Source organism: Parambassis ranga, chromosome 16 (genome assembly GCF_900634625.1).
Source record: "Parambassis ranga chromosome 16, fParRan2.1, whole genome shotgun sequence".
Lineage (NCBI taxonomy): Eukaryota > Metazoa > Chordata > Actinopteri > Ambassidae > Parambassis > Parambassis ranga.
The window spans coordinates 11,191,954-11,206,608 of NC_041036.1; the positions used below are offsets into that span (position 1 = coordinate 11,191,954).

Genomic DNA, 14,655 nt, shown 5'->3' on the forward strand with positions numbered 1-14,655 from the left:
AGCAGCAGGTGGAGGCCCATTAACATAGTTTGGGGACCACCTGCAGTACAAATGTTCGTCTCTCCTCTGTGATTTACTTGAGGGGCTTCAAGCTGTGCTAATGCACCGTGCTGATAATCACAGCAATGGCTCATCAAGCACACCTGGATGGCCATCAGAGCCAGGCGGAGACTGTGTTCACATTCACGGCCATTAGTTTTACAGTTCCCGCACCAGGACAGCTCAGCTCCATGAGGACATATGTGTGTGTGTGTGTGTGTGCACAGTGACTAGACAACATAGTTGGGAAGGAGAAAAATATTCAGCATGACCACAGAAGAGTGAGATTAGTTACAGGAGCATGACATGGCTTATGAAGAGGAAATTCACAAAGAGGGACCAAACATCCCTTCTGTTCACTGGATAATTACCACCTCCCTGAAATCACCACAACAACCACACCATCCATTTTCCCGTGCTTAAAGCTAATCAGGCCAGCAGCAAAGAAGGGGGGCGGTCAGGATTCAGCAGCTGAACATAGGGTCAATAGGGGTAGTGTAGAGCAGATGGTCTGGAGGTTGTGTCAGTGGAGCTCTGGGAACCAGGTGGTGATTAGAGGTTCCTGAAGGGTCAAGAAGGTGGGATACACCAGGTGGAGGAGGTTTACATTCAACACTGCCACGTAAGAACAATAAACACCAGCCAAGCCACGCTGGAGGAGTCGATAAGATCTAGGTACACACACTACGAAAAAATACTTTAACTATCAGTCACACAGGAGAGAGAGAAAGAAAAAAACAAAATACAATGTCGGGGAAAAATTAATTTCACCTACACTTCCTCTGTATTGAACTAGTGCTGCATCTAAATGCCCTGTTTAACAGCTCAGCAAACACAGCAGTATTACTTATCCCACACATGGTTGAACAAGCTAATGTCACAGTGGTTGAAATGTAAATACATCATTAAGGGCTGAGTTTAGTGACTTTCACAAACACCGATACCAGCAACTGTGAAAGCAATTTCAGTACATTGTGAATCCTCTCGCTTCACCTCTCGCACGCTTGCTCTCATTTTTACCACTCTCTCACTTTGAAAAACTACCCTCTCTCCCACACAGACACACACCGCAACATCCACTCCACTCCTCTTCCCACTTGCTATCAACTTTTTCTTTTTTTCAGCTTTTTTTATTGTGAATTTTCTATGTCTCTGGAGTTGAGAGAGGGAGGGCCGTGAGCTCACTCACAGCGCCTGATGAATGAGGGGTGTCGTTGGCTGTTGGGAGAGGAGAGTAGCGTTAATATGTCATTGGAGAGGAGGCCAGGGAGGCTCTACTGGAGCAGGGTAGGAAGATATGTGAGGGATGGTGTGTGTGGCAGGGAGAGACCGTTGGGCATAGAGAAGAGTGATGACCATGGAAGACACAAATCCACAGCCTGCCTTTGGGTAACACAAAGCTTCCATTTGGGGTGCCTTTTGTGACTGCGACGCACACACTGCAGATGCAGGTGGTGGTAATGACTGTGTGGATCTGCAACGCCACAGTAATTCTTTGTGCTCTATATGTGTACGGATATTTAAAAATAAGCATAGGCATGTGGTTTGCTGCTCTTCTCCCTGGGTGTTCTGTGACAGCATGGTGACGAATGAACCAGCAGGCAGCAGAAGGAGGGAAAGGAGGGAAACCTAAACCTGAAAGACAGCTATTAAAATCCAGACAATTCCCACTATCACTATTTTTATTCATCTCTTAGACAAATCAAGAGAAGCCTTCACCTACAAATTTGTTCTACTTGCCAAATAAAATTTCTGTCTTCTCCAGTAGATACCAAAGATGCCTGCTCTAGGCTAGCTACCGCAGTCAGCCAGCTGTTATCTTTTAAATAACCAATATTGCTATGCTGGCAGCAAATAAAGTCTCCCTTTCAGTTTCCCTGGCTCAGAGAGTTCAGAGAACACCAGCGATAACAAATGTGCCTTTTCTTATGAGATAAGTGTATGCAGTGACTGAGTCAGAACTTGTCTATCAGCTCCTCTCCGACTGAATTTCAGCAGATTATCGTGACCGATGTGGCCTCATAATGTAGAGCTCTCTTATGTTAGACTGTGTGGCTGTTGGGCATCAGTACAATGAGCTGAGGATGTGTATTAAGATGACTTCATTATGTGAAAAGAAGGCATATTTAAAGGCATTATCTTAAATGTATGCGAGCAGAGGTGTGGTGGTGGAAACAGTTCGCTGTCACGTGCCTGTGCCTTCGTTGATCAAATCTCCGGTAATTACTCGTGTTTGACTCTGCACTGCGAAGTGGTGGTACACTGCATACTGCTACTACCCTGAGTACAATATGTTGTATTGTGAGTTCAAAGAAACATCAATTTGCCATAAAAAAGCTTATTTCTGCCAACACAAAACCTCAAAGGAAAAAAACGGACTAGATTGTTATCTCTCCAAATACACAGCATAGACTTAGACCTGCAAATTAGTGTAAAGAAAGACATGAAATGATCTGTTATTCAGATTAAATGTTCCCTCTGGTGTTTTAAAGTGAGACCACATTTTTTTGCCTCACAAGGACGTATATGTTTACTGTACTGCTGTGAGCATAAGGGATGTTTACGTTCAAGTTAGAACATTTATACTGATTAAACAAATGAGGATAGCCAACTTCAGAGCCATTGAGAGACATCACTGCTCCAGCAAAGGCAGGTATGAACAGATGTTTACATAATTGGGTACAAGACAGGGTTCAGACTTTCAAACAAAATAAGATACAATATGTAAAAAAGTTAGGTCCTGAGTGGTGTGTTTGCAGCCTTGCAACACAAAAGCTGTTGCCATACCTGTGCAGTATCAATACCACTGATGTGTGGGGTCAAAACAAATTTGAGTTTTTCATTTTTGTTTTAGTGGCTGTCACAAAAGACACTACATGTACACATTACTACACCTAGTCCAGCTTTAGAGATTAATGTCTTATCTCACCTGCACACTTTGTCCTGCTTACGAGCGGTGGTCCAGGTGGACCGGTTCCTCCCTCTCCAGGCCGAGTCAACAGCACGCTGATGTGATACTCTGTGTCCGGATCCAGGTGCCACAGCTTATAGGTGACCATGTTGACCCCGTGCACCTCTGACCACGGAGACTGGCTGGCACGATACTCAATCTCCTTCCTGATAATGGGGCCATCTCCCAGGATAGAGTTGGTGTTGAGCTGGATGATCAGGTAAGTGGAGCCGGCACGCAGCAGCTGGGGCGGCGCAATGGGGGATGGTGGTACTGTCAGAGGAAATGAAAAGCAGTGTTTTTCCCTCTCCTGTGCAAACAAGTGTTTTGTTTGTAAAAGTGTGCCGGTGGGCCTCCAGCACAGCTACATAGTCAAGGGAGCTGAAGATGGTGGTATTAATTTTACTAATCAGTTGTATGCAAACAGATTTCTCACAAAAGAAAAAGCCCACCGAGTCTTAAATGAATCTCTGGAGACTGCAGGATGTGAGCAGGTCAAACTCTGTTCAAATAGCAGATTAGTCATACCTAATAACAAGGCATTCAGAGGCTTGCATAAATATTAGCATAGCAGCGAGTGGAAAAAAACAGCTATGCATGCAATGCATTGGATGTGAGTGAATGTGGCTCAGGGACGTGTTTTTTTTTCTGTCCTCACACCTTCATCATGATGAAAAAGGAGACTCTACATCAACATATGTAAGGACTGTCAGTGTTATAGAATTAATTACAGAGCTCAACGATCAAATGTCATTTACAGGCAGATCCAAGTCACTGAACAATTACACAGGCAGCAGTGTGAGTGAGGAATGGGAATGCAAAAGAAAGGAAGACAAAGCATGAGAAAAGATCACAGTTAGATCTGTGGCTGTGACTAATCCTTCATTCCTGCAGAGGCGCCTGTCTTTTATGGCACCTTCCCTCTGTGGGCTTTCAGCATTATAGCAGAACCTTACCTCCACTCTGTGCTGATTCCTTTAGCCTGCAGCAGCTCATCTTTGGGGCTGCCAATGACCGCATCCATAATAAAAGGCCAAATCTAGGCCACAGGCAAGTAGCCAGTTGGATTAAATTTAAAACAGCTCAGTCCTTTCTCTCATAGTTTAAGTTTCCAGCTCAAGTGAGTAACTTTTTATCTGTTAATGTCCCTCACAGAAGGTTAACAGTTCCTAAGACATGATTGTTAGCCTAAATTGGCTGTAGGTATAATGCAAATGTGAGGAGTTGTGTGTTAGCCTTGCAAAAGACTGGTGACCTATCCAGGTCTCACAAATTGACAGGCTCCAGCCCCCTGTGACCCTTTGCAGGGCAAAGTGGGTTAAGACAATAGATGGATGGATGGATTTTGCCTTGTTTATTTCACACTTTTCTCACAGTATAAATATAGCTGTTTTTTCCATTGTTACTTTCAAAGCTATTCTCAAACTAAGCATTGCTCTCAATGCAATACTTTCTCTTTAATTAAGGGTTTCCCTGCACTGAGACTTATGCTTTAGGAAGATGAAAACAACTGTGGGGCTACAACAAAAGCCAGAGTCATATGGAGAAAGATAAAAATGTTTTATTAATGATGTGGGCAGGTTACTGTCCCCTATGGGGCAATAGGAGTGCTACATTATGATTTTCTGCATGCTACCTGTACTATATCCAACTCATTAACAGGATGATTGGGCTCTTCTGGCAGTACAGTAAAGGGGAACAGGATTTGTGAGTCTTGTTAAGTCTGTTAAAGAGAGTTCACAACCAAAATAAAAATGTTTTTTTTTTCCTGTGGCTTGCAGTGCTACTTATGCAGTTAGATGTTTCAAAAGCGAAGGCAGTAATCTCAGCTATGCTCAAACTGTCCTTTTAAGAGTTACAGCCAGTTGACTTGAACATAACTCACAGCTGGCCTTCACATTCACTCAAGGCACAGATTTACCAGAAATAACATCTTTGTCCTGATTATAAAAAAAAGTACGGATAAGCAACAACCACAAATGCACAATGATACACATTTGCTGAGAGCCTGAGCACATTAAAATGGGATTTCATGGCCTTCTATCAGCACATTCATTGACTCCTGCTTTACTGGCAGCAGCTGGTTAGAAGGTTTAAGGGCTCCATTTTGTACAGCATAGCAGCCAGTCTATCACAATGCTAAAATGAACCCATGCTTCCATATCAATAAAAGGGATTTACTTCATCCCACATTAGAATAAGACTGAGAGTCCACAGCCTTGTGAGAGGCTCTGTGAAGCTGCACTTAGGCACAGCAGCGCTTTAAGAAAAATGCAAACATTTCTCTGCAAACACCACCATTTCCCCATAATATGAAGCACTAAATACAGCTGAGATTGATGGGAATGTCATCTTTTTTCCAGATATTTAAGGTATAGGAAGATTTGGCAATATAGATTGTTTCATGGCAATCGTTGAAACATTTCAGTCTGAAGGTATAAAGTGGTGCTACCAAATCTTCCATTCCATCGACCAGCCAAGTGTCAGCCATTCGCTAACTCCTTTTGGACCGGTTCTAACTTTCTTGCGTTTTTTAAAAACCAATAATATCAGCTCACAGTAGAGGACAAGGGGACTGAGAATCATTCACATCCTTATTTCCATTTCTCATCTTCACTTTGCTGAGAGATGGAGTTTGTTATGCCATCAAACCATTCCACTGCCATGTCATTACCATGCTGTCAAAGTGGTGTCAGGCTGAGAGGTTGGAGTGAGTAATGGGACTGAGGTCACCATCTGTGGTACATGATATGACAGGGGCTGCAGGAGTCTAAGTCAAGTGAGCAGCTTCCTGACAGAGAGCTGAAGAGCTCAGGATGGCAGTCTATTTGACACCCTCAGCTTAGCCAGGGTGACTGCATCTAAAGAGCCATTGAGTGTGTCAGGTAGCATACAATTTGTGATTAAAGAATTTTGCCTCAATAAATTAGGAATGGGTGAAATAGGATCTTTGCAATCATGCACAAACAATGTCCAATTTCTTTTTTCATTCTCTTTTGAATCACCCTGTAATCTACTGTGTCTGAGAAAATCATACACCATCAAAAAAACAGCAGGATAACTCATAGCTGGGATGACAAGATCAAAAGGAAACAACATGAGGCACGGAAAAGAGAGTGCTTACCTTTGACGACGAGTTCGGCAAAGTTTGAGACACCAGAGCCCCTGGGGGACTGGGTGACACAGCGGTAAAGGCCTTGGTCACTTCGCTGGACGCTATCTATCTGGAAAGACACTACAAAGCGCCGATGACTCAGGTGCTTGACCGACGCCATTGTTAAAATGTCCCCATTGTGTCTCTGGAAAGCAGGAAAAGACAGGGTCAGAGAAAACAGGGCGGATCATGCGCTTTCCTGTGCACACACACAGGTATATGTCATCTCACAAGGTGGAATAGCTGCACACACACACACACAGATTTCTTATGAAGCAGTGAATCTATTAAATACAGAGATTTAAAGTATAAAAACAGACTGATACATCCTGATTTGTAACAGGTCTGCATCTTACATAACAGTCTTGTTTTCATTTCCATTTGTTTGATGTGGGTTTACTGTTTATTTACCGTTTCACCTTGCAAAAAAATGAGACTTTGTTGGCAGGATATTAAAGCCATTATATCTCAATCAATGCTTTCTTCAAAGCTAACAGACTCCATTGACAAAAACAGTTTGTCAAAACACTTTCAAACTCGGGGTTACAGTTGTTGATGTGAAAGACAGCCAAAGACAACTGTTCCCATATGCTGTGAGTGGCTCTTACCATGACCGGAGACTGACCTTCAGCTGGAAAATTGGAGGAATGTCCCTTTAAGGTATGGACAAGCTCTGAGCAGGTCTAATACATCAAACTAGACAAGACATACAGATGTCAAACCTGCTCTGGTCAGACTACCGCGGCCACACTATGAAGCATCTGTGCAGATGCTACACAAAACGACAAGCCAGCTCTTCTGAATTTAAGGAGCCTTGCAAAACTGTAAATGTCGTTTATTTTTAAGATTTTTTTTGCAGATATAAAAGATACATGTTGTATAGGGTTATAATGGACAGTCTGATGTGCTTTATTTGGCATGGGAAACTTTAGAGGGTTTGTAATCTACAGGAAGTTACAGGAAGAGAAGAACCAAATCAGACTTGAAGCTAAAATATGACAAATAAGGCAAACTGAGAGTAAGCTTAAAACACAAAGTACAAACCTGCTTCAAATAAAGTCCTGTTACCTTCTTTAGGTCCGATAAAAAGTGTAAAAAGTACTTTTGTATTGTTTCTTCCTTCCTTTTACTCTTGTTTTTTTTTCCATTTTTTATTCAAAGTACTAATAAACCATGTTTATGTGTTACACCATACATTCCCCTATTTAAACAGGCACACATGGGTCCGTTACTTCTACTGTATCTTGCCCTTGTATGCAATTATTACCCAGTAAACTCCCAGTTGACTAAGCTAATAATAAATAATAAAAAAACAAAGCAAACTTAAATTAATGCTATCTGGGTCAGTTCTTATTAGAGCTGATTAAAAAGGATGATTGTTCAATTGTGGAGAATTTAATTAGAAAAGCAGGCCAGTCTAACTGATGTAATCATGCAATATGACAATCAGACATGCTTTAATACAAACAAATGAAACCTTGTTAAAATAATAGCGATTATGGCAATAATACATGTCATGAGCGTCATCCCCTAATGGAGCCCATCTACAACATCAGTCGTCCACAGTGCACAATGTTATTGTGCACAACGTTATAAAAAGTTTAACCACTCAGCAGTCAGAATCAGGAGGCAGATGGCCTTTGATGCATGGAGTTTTAAGCCGTTTAGGCTCAAAGATGAATAGTGCGACAGAAAGACTGCGTATTGGTGTAAATTCAAAAGACAAGATGACAGTAGTAGACAAAGTAGGAATAGAACATAAACGAAAGTGAGTTGGGGCAGAAAGTGAGAAAAAAATAGTGACAGGATTCACATGAATGCTGCATGATGCACCTTGCTGTTGCCCTGCGAGAGCATTTCTCACATTGTTCCACACCATTAAAACCACTAGTAACTGTCAAGCTTACATTGTCCCTACAAAACACATTGGATCTGATCTGTTTTTTCTCGTGTTTTCAGGCCAGTCGCTTTGTGTGAAACGGTGGATAGGAATCGCAATAGCTGATATGTCAGTTTTAACTGAACACGAAGCATGACAACACACTGAAATTACCAAAGAGACCTTTGTGATATGCTATAGGCCATCCAGGCTTCTGTTGTACTCCTGATTTGGGGCCTTCAAAAAACCACAAAAAAACCACAGACCACATGGACCTTGGATCAAGCCGTTGCAAACAAACTCATAAACACACACCCCTTGATTATGGTTAAGAAGGCGAGACATCTTATGACCACAGGAAAGTAAAAATAAAAAACTTTGTGTCCAACTATGCCTTTTTTGACACCTATCCTGTGGAATGCAGAGAGGAGGCAGAGAAAATCAAATAGGCACAACATCACTTCATGTTACATAAACAATCTGACTGTAGCTAATTGGCAAGGAAACGACAAAATGATCTGCTAATCTGGCAGGCGTGCACAGCCAAGACGGTGCTGCAGCTGCTACAGTAGACACCATCAACAAAACAGGGCACAAAAAGAGAGAGAAGAACAGTTTATATAAGCTGCAAAAAGTTGAGTGTAAAGCTGACAAAGCAGACAGGACAATGGTAAGGAGGACAGCTGAAGATAGAGGAGAGGCAGGGGAAAAGGAGTCCAGCATCCTGAAGGTCTCATCACGGCAGCTGCCTGTACGGTTACACCAGCTAATTATCCAAAACATTCGTCTTCATCCTTGTGTTGTGACCAAATGGGTGGTTTGATAAATCCAGAGAGGAGTGAACGGGGACACTTCAATTACCTAAATCACACATCTCCTAGTTCAAACAATGCAGTAGGTTTGCCTGTAGGTCAACCATGATTAACATGGGCTGTAGCAAGAGTAAGATACTGGCAAAGGCCCTGAATTTGTGGCAGTACGTTAATTGCAATGTTAGATGAAACAAAATGAAACCCCCACAGCATAATAACATGTGGTTCTGTAATCGTGTGCCACATGAAGAGACACATGAAGTTATTCCCACCGGAGCGACCGCATCAACCCACCTGACCTTCACATGGACTGAGATCTAAACCTATGAACACAGTAAAGGAAAGCATAGACTAGTATGATCCAAAGTAAGTTTTCAAAGGCAGTGGAGTGAAGAGGCTTCAAGGCCTTCGCAGCATTCAGCCATCTTTAAGCACGTCTGGGACTTATAAAGATTCACTAACACAGACAGCCTTGTGGCTCTGGTTATTTAGGGTAATATTTTCCACTTAGTCTGATATAATATACATAAAATGCTCCTATATTTGATGTTCCTAGTATTGTGGTCTTCTGCATTGAGATTTCTGATGTCTGTCCAGGGATCTGCTGTAGCCACTCACAGTTTAGGGGTCAGTGTGATTTGTATTTATAGCAAGCAACTTTAAATTGTTATCCAGAAGGAAATCTTAATTGTAATGAACTACTGAGTATAAATGTAACAGATCAGTGAACAGGTCTTATGGCACCAGCATGAAATGGCTGCATGGAAGTCAATCAAATGACTGCAAGGAAATGTTAAATAACCACATACACATAAGTGTGAGCAAAAGTGCTATAATCCAAGCACATAGACACAAAATAGCCACAAAGACATAACTAAGATACCACTGTTGACTGTGGCTCCTCCAGCTTTAATCTCCACTCACCTCCAGCAGGAACGTCTCAGCTTCTGATGCTCGTCCAGCAGCAACACATTGAAAAGTGGCATTTTGTCCAGCATTGATCTCCTCGTCTCCAAGCCTGGAGAAGTGCGGCGCCTTATCTAAAGAGACAGAAACAGAGAGAAAAACACAGTGAGATCAGAACCTTTCAAGTCCTGACAGGCAGCTACACACCAGGACCGACAATTTTTTAAAATACAGAATTCAAGCATTTTGTTTGACACCTTCATCAAATAACGACATTATTTCTCCACCAATTTCTGCAAAAATTCAGCTGATAAAAATGTGTTAAGTTGATCACTCAGTGCCTGTACCCAAAATAACTTCCTAATGGCATCAGATTAGAAGCAATCTATAGATGAGCGGAAGGTGGGAGTGAATCTATAGAAGAGAGCAAGCTTTAGCCATCTACTTTTTGACTAATAATGTCCCAGCACACTGTGTGGTGCTGCCAATGAGTCAGTGTGTGGGAGTAGCCCTCTCACCCAACTCCATGATTAACAATAGAGCAGTGAGAACCAAACCCCTGCAGAGCCGAATCACTGGGTAAATGCTGGCAGCATTGCCTGCCATCTCTGAGAAATGGGTTAGGACGAGCCGACATGTCACTCTGAATGACTGACAGCGAGAGATGGCAGAGCAACCGTGAAGCTGAAGCATCAGGGAGAAGCAAATGTTTGGGTCTCACTCATCTCCTGCTTGGATTTGCAAAGCAATGTGTTGCTATCTAGCAGAGAAGGAGACGAAGATTTTGTGATCTTGTTTGTGTACAGCAAGTACAAACCAGTGCTTGCATTTGTACCCCACATGTAGCCATGTATCCTTTGAGTGACTCTCCCTGCTAATGTTAATTCATAATTCATGCCTGAGAGCCAAACCTACAGTAAACAAACACCGGAATGAGTGTAAATGGAAGAGAAGAGGCCATACTGTTGGCGAGAAGTGCAGTGTTATACAGCTAAATGTGTCAGATCTTATCCTCAGGACTCTTTAGTCTGATAAATATTACATTGTGCTGCAATACTGGTTTCAGAGTCAAAGACTTGGGAAAATAACCACAGCAATGTCAACCCTAAACAAGAATTCACAAAAAAAAGAAACTTGCTGGGAGTTCCTTTATTTTACTGTGCGACACTTCCCTTCCAATATTCGCTCGTTCTTCCTTTCCACACGCTCTCGCTTGCCAAGTATCGCAGGCTGGCCTTGTGCCACATCATAAGGCACTCTAAGGTCTTGATGAGAGTCTTAATTATTTAATGGCCACAGTGGGGGCATTCAGAAGATGCCATCTGCTGCGTCTGGGAATAACAGGGTGGCTGACTGGGTAGCATGCATACAATCTCACAGCCGGCATGTGTTTGATAAAATTACCGGAGGTATCCTCTGAAATGTCCGTCTCACCTACAGTCAAAACACTCCAGGATGTATAAATATTAACAGACGTCCCCGTGAGAAAAACTACAACCATTCATGTTAGTTACACAAGTCACATCAAAGCAGGGTGGACCACAGGTGTTAAATGTGCTATGAGCTGACAAGTGCCCTTGTGTTCCGCAGTGGGTGTGTGACTTTGTCCAAGTATTAAGCTCCGGGGTCTTAGTGAATATGTTTTACACTTGGTGCTCCAGGCCTATCAACAATCTGCCCTCACGTTTACACCACTGACACAAAGAGAAGTCCACTGTAACCATTAAAAAAATGCACCCTGTAGACACAAAATTTTCATAAAACCTCACAAGCATCGTGCAGGATGGGAGGACTTCAGAATCACATTTCAAGATAACATTGATTAACAGATATATCTGGCTGTCAAACCAAACTGGAGGCAAACCAACAAGTGTGTTTTCCAGGTGGAAGTGGGTGTTTGCATTCAGGTAGCAGCACTGTCCTCACAGACAACCATCTGCACTAATACAAAAAAGGTCAATCGGCCATTACTCTTCTCCTCGTACTATTTATGTTCCACGCTGCTATAAAAAATACATTTTCCCTCTAAAATACTAAAAGCTTCTTTCCTGAAGCACCTTCTGTAATTGCAATCCATTGTCAGAAGTGGCACTTACAGCAGGGATAGTTGAGCACCATGATGTCATCTATGGCGATGTAGCCTCGCCGCTCCCTGGAAACCGTTGCCTCGATCAGCACCTGCACAAAACAAAGTGAATATAAGTTCAAGAAATCACATTTAAGCATAGAAAAACCTAACTAAGCAACTTTGCAACAAACACTGAAGGCAGAGTGCTTTCTTCCCTTATTCGTGACAGATTATTATAAATTAATTATAAACAAATCCACCGTCACCACATCATTGAACATCTGCTGACCCAAAAACAACATGATACACAATGAAACAAAACAAGGCACAGGCACATACAAATAGAGAGATGGATACATTTTTGCTTCAGTCCGCAGGGCCGAGAGAAATTATAATTGCTTTATCAGGGAAGCACACACAATGTGGAGCCGTTTTTACATTCAGGACGCAGCGATAACAGCAGATAATACAGCCGGCACAGGCCCATGAGACACGAGGGAGGACAAACCTCCATTCTGTCCAATGGAAGAATAAAGCTGGATGAGCAGTGAGCTCACATGAAACCTAATCAATATCAAATCACCATCCTCAGTAATGGCGAGAGAGTTATGAGACACAGGGGTGATGTTTGTTTTCTCGCAACTCCAAGGACAGACTTCCATCCACATGTTGGATCAAAGTCTAGCTTTAAATTATTGTTGCTCATAATCCTGTCACCAAATGATTACAACATGGTTCCCATCACTGGGTTTTTTTTACTAAAGCCCACAAACACGAACTGTATTTTCTACTTTAAATATTAGTAAATTTGTTGTCTGATGTCTGCCCAAATAATAACTAAAATACACCTTCCATTGTACCGTACTGTTGCACATAGGATGAATTTAAAGTGTTTTTATGTCGGTCCCAAATTATTCACACAAGTTTCAAAGTATAAAAGTAAAAATACATTCGATAATTAGTCAGTGCTTGTAGGAAAACGTTAGCAGTGGTTAAAAAGCTGCAGAAAAAAGACACTGAATTTGCTTTTTGAGAGATCTGAATCCCCTCAGCCTTCCTAAGTGGATTGATTTTTAAGATAATTCAGACTTAGATGTAGATGAAAGCTCTAAGAATAACATCTGGTAAATGTTTGATACAACTGCTGATGATACCTGTTTCTGTGATGATACCATAATGATATAATGTGTTTTGTTTTTTGTTTTTTTTTAATATGACAGATTATCCTTTCATCACAGTCCTCTTGTACTTAAACACTCAATTTAAGAGCCACACTGGCATCTTTAGGACCTCTGGCCCAAATTCTTCCCTTCCACAGTCAGCAGGACAGAGATGGTCCACCACCCTGGACCTAAAAAAACGAAGATATCAACCAGCGTGACAACAAATCCAGCCATGCATGACCCCTAAAGGCACCTGCTCAGACAGATCTCGATGGGATGTGAGTAGATTGGGGTCACCTAAAACACTCTGAGACGCAGAAAGCCAGGCATGCAGACGGTGGAGGCTTTAAAAGCTGGCAGAAGGAGAGGTGAAAGGGAAAGCAAGGAGGAAAGGTCCTGGCTGCTGGGTCCCCTGGAGCTGCAGAGTGACCCTGCTCGGTCTGTACTCAGGGAGGAACACTGAGGCTAATCTCCTTCTGCCAGAGTCAATTTTCCTGTTTTGTTCTAAGACCCTGCTAGAACCTGAGCTGGATGATGCCACCACATTAAAAAAGCAATATTAACATTCCCACTCATCCTCCTTTCCTCAGGTTGTCTGTTTTCTATAAAGGCTCTGCAGGATCCTGTTCTCTCATTTCATTATTTCTTTTGTTTAATTTTTAATGGCCTTACTTTCGTTACCCACCTTTTTATTTTCTTGTAGCCGCCTTCTGTCTCTTCATACGAGCCCCATACAAAATAAAACTAATGATTAAAGCACAACATCCTTCAGTATACTGACCTGAATTAGCTGTGTAAGCACACGTGACTGTGTCATTAGACTAACATCCAAATTAGCCAGAAACACTGATTAGGTTTAATGGTATACAAGGAAGAGGGAGGAAAAAAAAACATCTAATTGAAGGTGTTATTACTCTCTGCTGAGCTCAAGCGCTGAAGAGATTGATTGCTGGTTAATCCTCAGTCTTCCTAGCCATTAGGAAAGGGGGTTATTAAGAGGCAGACATTCAGAGCATTTGTTTAAATAAACAACCTCCCCAGATTTTTTATTGAAAGCCACTTTCCCAATGAAACTTTCCATGTGCCTGCTCTTTATTCTAATGAGCTGTTACTTTACTTTCACAAGATAAAATTCCAGGAATAATCTACCAGAGATAAAAAAACAAAAGGTCAATGATTTACTGCTTATATAAAATGCACATTATGAGAACATATTACATTACCCACTAATACAGGCTTTTAGATGCAGTTGTAATGTATACAAATCAAGACATGATTTATTTGGCTCATTTTCTACCTTTACTTTAGGAGAAGAACCATTAGACACACAGGGCTTCCACTCAGCATCAGATGCAGCCATGGATTAGATAAATAATTGCTTAAAAGTTCACAGCACAAAAGGGTGCATGGTGAAGTAACAGGAGGAAAATGTCAAAGGAAAACAGTCAGTGTCTGAGAATGTAGCAGGAGTTCAGGAGTTCACTCTTCATACCCACGAAGCTCAGCTGTGAGGACTTTCAATGGGCTACAGAGAAGATCCACAGTGAGGATAACAACAGGTGAGTGGAGACATACAGAGCTTGATGTCCATGCGGCATGCTTTTTCTTTTTCCAAAAAATATTACTAACAAGATAACATCATGGGAAAAAGTTATAGAGGGAGTTATTCTTAGTTGACTTTTTG

General features: G+C 41.9%; 1 protein-coding gene across 4 annotated transcripts in view; it reads right to left on the minus strand.

Annotated features, from left to right (window-relative positions):
• Positions 1 to 14,655, minus strand: part of ptprub (protein tyrosine phosphatase receptor type Ub) — a 133,817-nt gene that overhangs the window by 46,012 nt on the left and 73,150 nt on the right. For all 4 annotated transcript variants that reach the window (XM_028424917.1, XM_028424919.1, XM_028424918.1 and 1 more), the window contains 4 exons: positions 11,837 to 11,918; positions 9,759 to 9,874; positions 6,114 to 6,288; positions 2,969 to 3,262 (listed from right to left, as the gene is read on the minus strand). In XM_028424917.1, the coding sequence (XP_028280718.1) occupies positions 2,969 to 3,262; positions 6,114 to 6,288; positions 9,759 to 9,874; positions 11,837 to 11,918 (667 nt within the window). The remainder of the gene's footprint in view (positions 1 to 2,968; positions 3,263 to 6,113; positions 6,289 to 9,758; positions 9,875 to 11,836; positions 11,919 to 14,655) is intronic.